The following is a 14,071-nucleotide window of genomic DNA, read 5'->3' as shown; positions in this document are numbered from 1 at the left end:
TTTGAGGAACGAAAAATCCACCAACGGGCGTAAGTTTGTTTAAAAGTGGTGGAGAACGAAGCAAATCCGGAAGCAATAGTTTGTTAGGATTATCATCAAGCAAAAAGCATGAAATCAATTGTAAACTCAAATATGCTACATGTGATCTTTGAGTGGTCTCACATACCATTTTTCTCTCATCAACATCTCATGCTTGATTGAACTTTTACTTTTTTTATTTACCATTTATGGAGTTACAATAACTTACAAACAGGGAATCGAAACAATAATAATGCTTTGAAGACAAATTTATGGCATTTAAAACCAAAAGGCTTTAGCATTTTTAGTAATTTTTTTTGTTTATGGGGTTTCAAATACATGCAAGGAAGATTAAACGCATGCTGATTATAGAGTTTAGTCATTTTCCCACCTAGTTGTGCTGCCATTAAAAATTATGGCACTTCTCTTTTAATTATGCTTGCATCTGTTCTCAGTGGTCCTTAATGGAAAGTAAATCAGGGTAATTTGGTGCAACTGCTAAAGACAAATGTGGATATGCAACCCCCATTACAAAGAAAGCAGAGACTGTAAATCATGGCTGCAGTGTATACCTGCCAAACCTGTAAAAACTGACTCATGCTTTCCTAGATTGTTATTCACCACACAGTTAAAAAGCAAAAGCTCATAGCACATAGCACATAGCACAGAGCACCAACTTTTCAGTAAAATCAGTAGCAATGAGAATGGCTTCAGATTTCAATTATAAACACCATTGTTTGTTTCATTATCCTTTTTTTTCTTCCACATTGGCAATAGCCTCTACAGAGCATCCATCAATTCTCTACTTCTTTTGCATTTAAAACAAAAAGGTTGTAAGGAAATGATTATTTTGACCTTTTCACTTTCATTCAGTCATCATATATATTCCTAATTCCTAAACAAATAAAGAATCTTGAATAAAAAAAAAATCCTCATCTTCTCACTTGGCAACTTCTAATTGGACAGTTTATCCTGCAATAGAAAAGTTTGTAATGGTAAGCTCATGAACAAGTAATTATTACTATAAGTTTATAAGTAATCACTTTTCAAAACAAAGAGTTAGTACCTAATAATTGTGCTGAACAGAAAATGCTTGCAAGGAACACTTTGAGATGCCAAAAAGGTAAGTGTCTGTTAATTGGGTGACCAAATAATGCACTGTGCTGACTACTGAAACTGATTTTAACAGCTACCATGCTTTGATAATCAACTGTAGTTACTGTACAATTTGCTGTTGATGTATGTAGTTACTGACCAAAAATTTCAATATTAAAACCTGATGAGAGAGAAAAGGTAACAATTAGACAAAGAAACAAATGCATACAACAAAACCAAGAAAAGTGAAAAGGAAAAGAAAGACCAACCTTTTTCGATTTGTGGGATAAGGAATGTCTCCATCAGCCTTCATGAGTCCTTCAAAGTGATTCCCGCCTGCAAACGGGGACCAAATTCTTAACAACAAAACCAAGCAAGTATATACAGCCCAAGAAAAAAGACATGAAATTTTAAGGCACTTTCAAGTGTACTAAAAGAGGCATCATTTCTCTCAAGTCTCAATTCATTAGCATTTTAGGTACAGTTCTTCAGGATCAGTCTATGGTTTGAAGGATCTGATTGAGCCTGACAACTACTGAGGTAAACGACACTGGTTTACTGAGCCATCCATACACCTCAAGACAACCAGAATGGTCAAGATTGTGACAAATGAAAGAAGGGTCCATTTCCAGAAAAAGAACAATACTTGGTTTGCAGGAAGATAAATAAAATTAATAAACAGGATTTTAATCCTAACAAAAATGATCAAGTAACACACACTGAGATAACCATATCATTTTTTATTTTTTGTCAAACAAATCATTTACTTTTGGGTATTAGCTTTCATAATGACCATGCCTATCATCAAAGATGTAAACTTTAGTGTGCAGATATGAGAGGAAGCATACTTGAATATAGGACCATTGTGGGTCATCATTGTTCCCTCATCCTTCAGAAAAAGTTTAGCTCAGTATATCCATGTGAATATGGCAGAAGCTCCTCTACTTCAATCCTAGAACTAGAATAACTAGTGCTTTTCTTCAGTTTGTTGTGACTTGACTCGACCTCCGCCCAAAATATGCCATAAACTGGTCTATGATCTGAGAACCTAGATTCCCCACGGACATAAGATAACTGTTGGAGACCTTCACCATACCACAATATTCGATCACACCTTCATAAAGACAAGTAAATAAATTAGAATTGCAAGTCTTCGGAAATTAACAGCATCACTTCTCTCTACAATCAAATCATTTTTCTCCTCATTAGATTCTATCTTCCATTTCAGATTAGTATACATAATTCTACATAAATTAGGAAAAATAGTCTTACCAAGCAGGTGTTCGACGTTTCTCCTTTGGGTGCATATCATCCCCTGCATATCTGTCTGAATTAGTGGAATACTTGTAAGTTGGTGGGAAGTAAATCTTCCCCTCATTCCAGCCCACAAATACACGACCACGTTTTTGCTCTATCCTTAACTGCAAAACAACCAACTTCAGTTTAGGATGTAACATGCCTTATGTAACTGGTAAGAACAAGGCCAAGGATTTAAAACAGGGTATAGAAACAGAAAGAAGTATGGAGGACTTGAAATCATACCTGGTCGTTCTCTAACAAGGCCCTCCAGTTTTGCATCTCAACTAATGCCTTGGCAGAGCGGTAAGAGAGGGAAATCCGATAATTTAAATCCCCAAGCCAAATAACTCGACTAGATAAGAAATCAAGAAAGCACATTATTAGCTAATTGAAAAGAATGCCATTTGGACAATGGTCACAATAAAGAGACATATACCAGCAGCTGCTGAATAATTTGTTTGCATTACACACAAGTATATGATGATGTAATCAGTTGAATTATATCTCAAGTCAGGAAACAAAATGACATTTACAGATGCTTAAACACTTTGAGTCATTGTCCAATCCCAGGTAAATTTTAAACCATTTAAATCACTTTCTTTAGAAAGAGGATAACATTTCCATGCAGTTTTTTTAACATATGCTCAAGCTGTGACCATAGTCTTTAATCAATAGTTGATGAGCAAGACTCTTACTCATGCTCCAGGATTGTTTCTGGGTTTTTCAACGCGCTAGAGCCATTAACCTTTGGAAACCTTGTCTTCCTAAGGATCTCCATGACATCAGAATTCCTTCTTAGCTCATCACCCTCCTTCTGTCCTGAGGTTAAATGAGTACAAATAAAGCAAAAGGTTGTATCGTGCAAAGACATGCTGACTGAAATGGATCCCTGTAAATCCAAGCAGAATATTGTCATTTCCTCATTTATTGAAATTGAAAAGAATCAAAACAATTACAATAGAGACGATTAATACCTTATTTCCAAGGTATCCCATTAGTCCTCTTCCAACACATGATACTTTCATGTTTTTAACATGATCCCTCAGTTCACTTCTGACCCATACTGTAAGAAATATGCCCACCATTTGCTTGCTTGCAACTAAGTTGTACCTTGAATGCCCTGGCATTCTATATCCATTTTCATTGGATGCAGATCCAGCATAGGACATTGGTGAGAATAAAACAGTACTTGGTGAATCGCCTGGTCCATTATCATCATCAGACGAACCCCACCTGGAAAAGTCACTCGGCCTTGAGTAGTCACTCGGCCTAGAATAATAGTCACTCGGCCCTGAGTAGTCACTAGGCCTTGAATAGTCACTTGGCCTGTGACCCCATCTGAAGTTGGGATCATAGTCACTTGGCCTGTGACCAAAGATCACCCGATCACAAACACTGAATCTTCGATCAAGTCGGGGTTGTGAAGCTGAAGGGTCATTCTCCGTTCTCCAGCTGGGGGTTGCCTGGAATGATCTCCTTTGAAAAAAAGATGAGCTCTTCTGCCTAGCAGATCCCTCAAAATCTGCATGTAACTCGACAATTGGCTGTGGGATGGGAGATGGTGTATAGCAGCCACCGCCACCACTAGTACCAGGAAGATTGTTTAAAGTCTTCCGGATGAGAGCCAACCATTTTTTGGCAGGTCCATTGTCTTCTGCCCCCAGAACATTACCAGCATTTAGTGGAACTATCTCTTGAAACCTGAAAGACAGAAATAGACATACATTCATTAGTAAATCAAACAGTAGTTTGTTCAGAAGACGATTAGATATAAACAATCAAAACATACCCGAGAACATAAATGTCTGCAGGAGGTGAGGCATGAAGCCACTCATCCATATTTAAATTGCTTGGTGGAGATCTTCCGGCCACATTCCATGTAGCAACAAAAATGCTGGACCAAAATAAAAACAAACACAAATTGTAAATAATACATTCGAGAGAAAACACTTCTTAAGAGAACTTGGGTAAAAGGAAGATGTAGACAATTTACCTATGGTTCTGCACATCTATGATTCGAGGATGGTCAAGATTCATCTTCCGCCGACGGACCTGCTCTGTGTTCTTGCTGAATTTCTCTGCATTAAAGTGAGAAGAAAATGACGAAAAGAAAACCAAATACAAGTCCTTGAAACACGCTGAATATGTGAATTGTCAAATTCTGGTCGGTCATAGAACAGAATAGTCAAGAAACCTGTTTTGCTTTTCTTAATCGTGCACGGTTCCCTCTCTGAGAAGCTAGTCCTGTATTCAACCTCAGCTCCTGAAGAAGACAATTATTGGCAATGCATCAGTTTTCAGCTCGAAAACCGAAACAGAAATAAGGTCACTAAGTATCTAAATTGTTTTCAATACTTCGAATAGTTTCATATTAGCAAAAACTAATTTGGGAATTATTGCATAACAGATAGCTATAATTCAGAACAGGGGCCTGAAACATTTGAACCAAATTTTGCCAGAATTTTAATTTCTCAGGCTTCTCAGCAACAACCAGTTGGAGAAGAATTACAAGAGAGGGATCATGTTTGAAGTTAAGAATCTTAAGATTATGTCACCCAAAACCCCGATAATGATTAAATAATAATATAACCAACCATACAAGAAACCATTGGGAAAGAAAACAAAAACAAAGATTCTCTCACCTCCATAAACAACATCATCTGCCTGAAAGTCCTCAGTTTTGCTCTTGATATTGAACCACTTCCTGACCATTTTCTTTGACCATGAGAGCTTCACCAAACAACAAAACACACAATCAGCTAATCATTTCCAGAAACCAAAACAAACAAAAACAAATCATCAACAAATCCCATTACTATTTCCAGGAGAGTGAAAATTAAAGAACCTTGCTTTTCTTGGTATTCCCATCTCCCATTGTTTCACTATCACTTCATACAGCTATTTTGGCCTTCTGGGTTCCTCCCCTCCTTCCCCAGTATCTGGGTTCTCACTTTGATAACCCAAAAAGTTGAGTTCTTTGTGTTTTCCCACTAATCCCAAAACCCATGAAATAAGCTTCAAATGTGGAAGGAATGAAAGCAAACACCAAATGGGTTCTCTTGTTTTGCTCTTATTATGAGCTCTGTATACACTCTTTATGGAAGTTTCAAGCTGAAAGAAACAAAAGCCCAGAAGACCATGAAAGACTCGAAAGAGAGAGAAATAGAGACAAGCCCTTTAATGCGTGGAAGTGAGATGAGAGATTCTGAAGTAGAACGAGACAATGCGGCAGACATAGAGAGAGAAGAAAGCAAAGTTTCTCGTTCTTAGTAACAACAGCAAAGTATCGAATTTGAACAGTATAAAGTGGTAGCAAGAGAGAGAGAGGGGGGGGGGGTCTAGTCTTTGGGGACTTTTCTTTATTTTTTTTTTTAAGTTTTTAAATTTAACCCCAAAGCTCTAAGGCAGGGCCAACATGAAGGGGCAACGGGCATGTCGTTTAGCTTTAAGCTGTGAGCAGAACGACTCGGTCAGCAGAGCAAAGGCTGCCCACGGTCAGCAAAGTGAAGGAAGAAGAAGAAGAAGGGTAGGAGATCTAGTGTGCCTCTATATAGATAGCTGTATTCTTGTACCCATTTTGGTCTACCCAGCAAAGTTAAAGCAAGCAGGAAAAGATGGAAAAAGATAAAGGGAATGTGTATCTGCTCTCTGCTCTGCCTCTGTGGTGGTGGTGGTGGTGGTGGTGGTAGAGACTGGTGCTAGTACTATATTTGTTTTTCTGCTGCTCTTTCTGTTTTTATATTTCTTATTTCTTTCTTTTGCTGGCAAAGAATGTTTGGGGTTGAAGATATTAGTGTGTATTGACAAAATGACGATGTGCCTATCTGGGTTTTTTTGGTTCTTGTGAAATTGTTGGGTTTTGGGGGTTTCTGGAGGTATTCAACGAACATCTTTCGTTTTTCTGGTTACATGGGGGGCCATAGGGCTCTGTAAACCAATGTAACAACAGCTTTAGCAAGTATAAATCTTCTCAACAACTTCATATTTTGTCTTTTTAGGTTTTCTCTGGTCTATAATTTTTTGCTTTGAGCAAGGTAGATAATTATTTTGGATAGAGATTAGCAAAGCCAATTAGAATCGACCGACTTCTTCAATCAAACATCAACACACTATTTACTTATATGTGTTCATAACACAAGTCTTTACTATTTAAACTGCGTTATATACTTAACATCAATATATCGTAAGTGTATAAAACGATAAAGATAATATTTAATAAAATAGAGAAGATAAACAACTACACGAAAGAACATATAAAAAAAGTTATTAAATGAGGCTCGGTAAGTTGCTTACATTATCTAGAGTTTCACTATAGAAGATTGCAACATCATTTTCAATAAACTTTCCTACCCGACAGCAATATTGGTTAGATTATTATAGGTGAAATTACATGGATGTTGAGGGAATGTTTTGTTAACAAATTTTGAGGTCTTCTTAGCTCAATTTAGGGGTTTTGTGTCTTTGGAAACATAGGCAGCCATCCCAAATTTATGTGCTAGGCTTCTTTTTAAGTTCTTTTGTAGAAGCTATACCAAGTACCATCTTCCATATGTATTATTTATTCATGGAGAGCTAGCTTGCTCACTTGGATGTACTTCCTAAATCCAAGTGGTCACAGAAAGTGCCCTAGTTCTTCTAGTTTGATGTGCCTCCTCCGGCCGCCGTCCACGCCAGCTGTAGTAAGCTCCTTCTTACTTGAGCGTTCAACACTCCATGTTTGAATTACTTTGAACAAAACAAGGAGGTCTTTGCCTTTTTTGGGGTTTAGAGGCTCTCAAAGTTTGAAGTCTCAATTGACTCGTATTAAACTTCCTGATACACATGACTCCATGAGCATCAAAGAGTCCAAGAGCTAAAGCTAGACTAGCTAGGCTGTCTATCTTTGTATTTTGTATTAGTTTGTTGCAAATCCTCATGATTGTTGGGTCCTAAACCATTTTGATTAGGGGCATTACTTATATGTTAAGAGGACAAGAATTATTGAGCTGACGGCGGAACACTCCTAGTTGGGGGTACCACAAAGGCTTATACAAATCAAATCACACCCACACATACGTTCCAAATGGAAATCCTTAACAACTTCATTAGCCTCCACTAACCATTTCTGGTTCTTATGATGACTAGTTGGTCCCAAATGGATATCCTAGATTGGGACGTATATAAATACGTGTTGCCTTTGTTATTTAGATTTTAGAAAAGTCCAAGTGACATAACATTTTTTCTTATTTAATTTTTGGGTAATGTTGCTTTTTAACCTTTCTATATTTGAGTTCAACCTTTATATAATTGACAAAAAAAATGTTTTTGTGAAGCACTTCTATAACTCATCAAAACACTTTATAAAAAAAAAAATTGTTGTAATTTATTTTATCAATTCTAACGCACTTTTACAATCTCAAATTTCAAATATTTAAATTTATTTACTCTCGGTGCTTTAAGACATCAAAGAATCAAAAATTGTAAGAAGGGCTTTGATTTCCGATCTTTTGAAGAAGAAAAAATTTGAATTTGACTCTGCGAACCAAAATGAATGGAATACTCCCTATTGATGAATGGATTGAAAGGCATAATTATTTGGAGGGGAAAAAATGTATGAGGCGCTAACAAAAACAGAGCGGATGGTGGGTGGTGCTAGCGGAGCGGACTTGTTGGAGGGGGTTGGCGACGACGTTGGGATCGGCAGTGCTCAGATCCGATCGGAAAGCTCCGATCTGGTTTGGGATGCCAGGATCCGATCCAGAGAGTGTGGTGGCTGGGTGGGCTAGGGATCCTTGCTGGCATTTGGAGAATGATGGCATGAGGGAGAGATGGCCCGCGTTCGCTCGGTGCACAGCCAGGGACGAAGGAGAGGCTGCTGGTGGTGGGACGGTGCTGGATTTGCAGGCAGGATGCTGGTATCACGGCCTCTGCCGTATTCCATTTGGACTTGGGCTCGTTGGTAGTTGGGCCTGGGCCTGGGCCTGGGCTAGCTGGTCTTTGGCCCTGGTCCAGTGTTACATTTCTGTTTTCTTGTATTGCTTTTTATTTTCAATAAGTCCCTATCGTGTGCAGGTAGGAGTATGTGGGCTTGGTCCCGGTATGTGCACTCTGTGTGCCTGGTCTGCTCTAAGTTGGTGGCGAGTTCCTTGCATTGGCAAATGTTTGCAACCTCTTAGTGGCAGTAACATGTCTGCTCTAGGTAGGCGGCGAGTTCCTTGCTTGGTCAAATGGTCGCTGCCTCCTAGTGGCAGGGTGAAACTTAGTGTCACTGGACGTATTTTCCAGTGGCAACATGATGGGAAAGCTGTGAGTATGGAAATTATGCTATGCTGTAATCGAGCTGCAGATCGAGTTATCTTTCCGTTGTGTCACCGCTGTAAAGCAAATAGAGTCGCCTGTAGAGCGCTCTTTGCTAGTTGGTGCGTAACTGAATACAATTATTTAGTAGAGAGTCATGATATTATTTCAGGATGTTTTCTAGGTGCCTATTGTAATCAGGGGTTTAGGCTCATTGTCCCCCCCTTGTATTCGACAATTTCATTAATCAAGGCTTGAGGGCAGCCGCACCAGCCCTTTATTAAAAAAAAAACAAAAAAAAACAAAAACGTTTTGTCCAGTTTGAAAACATGTATAATGAGTGGACTTCCATTTTGTCCATGAAGGTTATCTAATCAGCATTAAATCATTAATCTCCCCTTGATGGTGAATAATGTGCTTTTGCTTTTGTGTGGATTTTAGAACGACATTGTTTTCATCTTTGGCTTCGACTAATGTATGTGGGTCTTAGGGAATGATTTGAAGCAATAACGAGGAAAAGTGAGTTCTTGAAATAGTGCAAAGAAACTTGTAAAGACAAAGAGCCATGGGCCATCCATTGTAATTGGATATACATCTAATTCAAGGGAAGAATACTAAAGAAGCGACCCTACAATATTTGAAAATATACTCCGTTCTTCTCCACTTTGAGAACCTTGACGATTTGACGAAGGATCTCACAAAAATCAAATTCTTTACGGATTCAATGAGGTATGATGAAAAGAGATATTTGGACATGCATACTCATCAATATGCACTATATTAAGCAGAGGAAAGGAGCGAGGCTTAATACAAAATGTTTTTTCTACATAAACTTGTTTGGTTGTGTACAAATAAATGGTATTAAAGTGTCGAGCTCTGCTAGGGTTTCATGACCAAGTTTTGTGGAGACGTTGATGACTTTTAGCTTGAAGGGTGCATCCAATAGTTGTACACTAGAGAAAGAAGATGTTGTCATGCCTCCTTGTGGTTTAGGTTTTTGCTTCCATAGTGTATTGTACTCAAAACTCCTATATTATGGCCGCTTCTCGAGAGCTTTAGAAATGCATGTCTCGTACTATAATTGCGTGTCCTGGCGAGTCTCCCAAAGTGAACAGATAGTGATGTATGTAGCAATAATTTTACTTACTCTATTTGTTGGATGACTCTAGTGATGTAATTACACTCCTAATTTGTGTGATATATCATTGTCTTAAGCAAAAGTAAATGATATTTTTCTCCTAAAAATAAAAAGAGTCGCTAATACGTTAATGAATTATTTAGAAGCGCGCTGAAAGGGTTTTAGAATTATATATAGATATGAAAGATATTAAAACTTCAACATGCAGAAGAGGACCTAAAAATCAAAATTCTGATCCATATTTCTATAGAACAGGAGCAGTCCAATTCCGTGAAGTGGTATCTAGGGAACACCACGTTCCTGGATTCAACGAATGCATTATAACGAACGAAAATCCATGATATGTTTCTGAAGAAAAAAGAACGGTATCTCCGCTGAGTTGAGCACATCTTAGTCCCACCAATTGACTATGAGATTGAGCTAGCTAGGCAAATCCTTTCCACAGATCCACTGAAAGGACCTGATAAGAGATTTGAGTGTTGGACTCACCATCTCGATTAGCACCATCCATTATGCTTTAGAATTCAGATAAATGATGTATGTTATGGCTAATTAGGTAGCTATGCCACATTAGATCGAGTTTATTACTTAAGGTTATTCAAACTACTTCAAAGAGAAGCTAAATTTTATTTTATTTATCATATATAAGACTAGCTAGATGAACAAGACGAACTAATTAAATGACACACAAAATGACTAGATATGATATGTTATAATTATGATTTTGATATTCTTGAATTTGAGTCATCCCTCATTTTCTTTATATTGAGGATGTTTCGGATGAGGGATATCTCGAAATTACGAGTTATGCCCTCCTCTTTATGCACTAATTAATTGGTTAATTTTTTCCTCATCGCACTGTCTCATTATATATGCTCTCTCCCAAACAATGCGGATTAATTGTCCACTGTCAACAAATGTTGTAAAATTTATCATACAACCAATATATAGTTTACAAATATCCTTATGTACGTACATAACTTTCTTTGCATTTTTTGTCGTCAAAATGTGTAGCTACAACATACCTTCAGATTAAGACATTATCAACGACGTCTTACAATGGTATATATATCATCGCATACAATACTTACTTTCTAGATTAGTGATGAAAGCGCGCATCTATAGAGTTATACTTTGGTTAAAAAGTATATAAAATTAACCTTGGGTTTTCGCACATAATGATTGCTTAATTAGTCTTCTTATTAAGAGCAAAGATTGAAGGCTTCAGATTGCGTTTATCACAATAAACTAAGGTGCATGGCAAAATGAGGTCAATAAAACATAAAGAACTCGAACAAAGAAGATTTGGTGCTGCTTTAATTTTTCTTTTTGTTTCCCAAACCAACCCTCCCTGTGTCTTTGAATGGTTGAATTCCATTGGTGATTCTGAGTCTACACATAATTGCAAGATTTACGAGGCAGTCAAAGGTATGCAGATGAATTTCATTTTCTTGCAGATTCTTTATCGCTTTTGTTTTTGGCTTTGAGACTTATCCCTATTCTTCTCTTTGCTTCTTTTTCTTTCCTGAGATCTTGTATCCGTTTTAAGACAATGTTTTGTTCTTTGTTTTCAAAATGTGACAAAGCTTTTCTCACATGTCATTTTCTTTGGCATCTCTCTTTCTCTCAGTACTGATCAGTCTCAGGAACAAAGTTCATAATGCTACAACAAAATTTATGCCAAATATCTTTCAACTCTATAGGCTCTAGCTACTACCATCATTTTGAGAAAAATGTTCAAGCGTTGTTAATTTATGTACACTATAAATGATCATTTGAAAGTCTAAAATCGTACTTGAGTGCTCACTTACAGTTTAAGGTTAGGGTTCACAGGTCGCTATGCGGATCAAGATTATTGCCCTCAATATTTTGGGTTCATAATCCTTCTAGCGTGCATGAAAATTTCACAATTATTAAAGTGATGAAGATCAACGTTAATTCCTGTGTAGTTACAACGCTAGAAAATTTACTGCATGATTATGTTATAAGTTATAACATTGAACCCACGTACAAGAGGGATGATATCCAATGCAAAATGATTCTAATAATTGTTACATAGAGAATTGAATTGATGGAATATCAAACTTTTCACCTTGGATTTTTTTTTACTTTTCTCTTCTTTTACTCTAACCAATGCCTTGAAACAGGAAAATCTTTTGGCTTATAATTATATATATGCCTATAGCTACTCTGTCTATGAATAATTAGATAATGACTATCTCTCTTGCGATGAATGTTCTTCTTTTCAGTCCTTTCTGTAGTCGATCTCCTTTTGGAATTTACGAGAAAAAATTTCTTTTGTTTCTTTTGAACATTCCCAGATTCATTATTTCCATATCTGTCTCCCTATTGGTAAGTATACATACCTTTCATGAGAATGATGTCAAAAACTAGGGCATGGTCCAGACTCAAAAGGAGCTAGCTAGATAGTAATTATTAATTTAGGACCGCAGTTTCAAGTTTGAACAGAATGAAATAATTTGACCTAATTTGCTGCCCCAGGAAGGCAGGAACAGTAAAGGAATAAGAAGTCTTGCCCTAGATCGAATAATTAGTGTGAGATTGTGATATTTCTAATTGATCACAGAAGAAATAATAATGATAATACCCCTGGTTAGGCCTCGATCACGAGTCATTATGCATAGAGTGCATGCCATAATTCATGAGTCATAATGCTTCTATTTTTTTAAGTTTAAGCTCTGCGGCGTAAACTTTATTTTGTTCAGGAGCTAGTTTTTAAGGTATTTAGTGATTGTTGAATTTGAGAGGTCATTTTCCTTATTAACTACAGACAATCCCAATCAAGACATTATGAATTATGTATATACTTATTCTGGACCATATGACTATGATATATGCAACATTATCAAGGCCAATTCTGGTGTTACGATTGACGGCATATATAATATTGTGTGAATATATAAATATAATCTATTTTAATCATAATCGGTCCTAATTTCTATTCTTCTTCGCCGCTTTAGCTAGCCCTAGGTTTCATAGAAATACATATAATAATTAATTATGCTGGTTCATGCACTTGCATTATTGCATAGTTCATTACCCTTACAAACGTGTTGCATGTGTTAGACCTAGAAACTCTTCTTACTTGACTTTATACACATGTATATGTGTATGTATATATGTATGCATGCATGAGTATATGTGTGTATATATATGTATGTATAAGGTTTCCAACGTCCAACGCAAAATATGTACGTACTCAGAGATCTAAGAATGCTATATATGTTCATTTCCTAACTAAATGAAGTCAAGTACAAACTACAAATCAAATGCCGCTTGAACAAAAATCGTGTGGATCCAAACTTTCTCACTATCATGCAATATTAGCCATGCTAGCTGTAACGCATTAAATTGTACTTCACCAGTTTGAGCATGTCATAGTGTCGCACGTTTTTAAGATATAAACCGAGAGTTCTGATTAGATCATAGAAATTCGAAGGACATTGTTCTTCAATGAAATTTAATAAATCATACAGCGGAAACGTTTTGAATTGAAGTGAAGACTTTATAAATTCACTAAGTTTAAAATTGTTCGTCTAAACCTTAGCACAACAAATTAATCGAGAAGTAATGAACTTAGAGCAAGTGCAGCGGTTGTGTATTGACCGGGCACCACCTCAGCAATCCTATCTGTTGACTGGGCAAGGAGCAATTTTCCCCTCCACCGGGCCTGTTTTAACCGGGCAAACATTGGCTTTGTTTGACCGAGGGCAAGAAAAATTTCCAAGCCCATGCCTTTTGTCTTGCCCAGGCTTGGCCTGCTGCCAGCTCGGCCCGCAGTCGAATGTGGCTGACGTCACAGGGATCGCGCATAGAGAGACACGACAGAGAGAGGGCGTGAAGAGCACGGACAAATCACAACTTCTGATTCGGTTTTTTGTCGCGTAGCGACAATTAATGGCAGTGTGGGCGCACGTGGCAACTAGCCGTTGGCTGCTTTGGGAATTTGAACCCAACGGTCAACAAATCTGGGCCGACCAAAAGAACAGTAAAAATGGATCTGACGGCTAGGAATTAATATGAATGTAATATAGCTAACTTGAAGGAGAGTACGGCTAGGAACAGTAAGTTGAACAGTGAAAAGTGAACAGTGTTGACCGGGCAAGAAAAACAACGAGTGTAAACCCATGTCCAGTGACAGTGAATAGTAACTTGACTGGTCGAATTCTTGACTTCTCGACTTTGTCTTTTTTTGACTACGGGTGAACTTGCTCTTAGCAGCCA

The 14,071-nt window shown here is 37.4% G+C and overlaps 1 protein-coding gene across 1 annotated transcript; it reads right to left on the bottom strand.

Moving 5' to 3' along the window:
* Positions 1-803: 803 nt before the first annotated feature.
* LOC133712653 (type IV inositol polyphosphate 5-phosphatase 7-like) lies at positions 804-6,216 on the bottom strand. Its single transcript, XM_062138765.1, has 13 exons — positions 5,258-6,216; positions 5,055-5,142; positions 4,607-4,675; positions 4,406-4,490; positions 4,202-4,306; positions 3,387-4,113; positions 3,108-3,301; positions 2,656-2,764; positions 2,386-2,534; positions 1,962-2,227; positions 1,383-1,449; positions 1,085-1,294; positions 804-990 (listed from the first exon to the last, which is right to left on the bottom strand). Exons 1-10 carry the CDS (start codon positions 5,285-5,287, stop codon positions 2,005-2,007), a joined length of 1,779 nt encoding a protein of 592 aa, XP_061994749.1. The 5' UTR covers positions 5,288-6,216; the 3' UTR covers positions 804-990; positions 1,085-1,294; positions 1,383-1,449; positions 1,962-2,004.
* Positions 6,217-14,071: the final 7,855 nt, after the last annotated feature.

This window comes from Rosa rugosa, chromosome 5 (genome assembly GCF_958449725.1).
Source record: "Rosa rugosa chromosome 5, drRosRugo1.1, whole genome shotgun sequence".
Classification (NCBI taxonomy): Eukaryota; Viridiplantae; Streptophyta; class Magnoliopsida; order Rosales; family Rosaceae; genus Rosa; species Rosa rugosa.
This window is presented reverse-complemented; position numbering and strand designations above follow the sequence as displayed.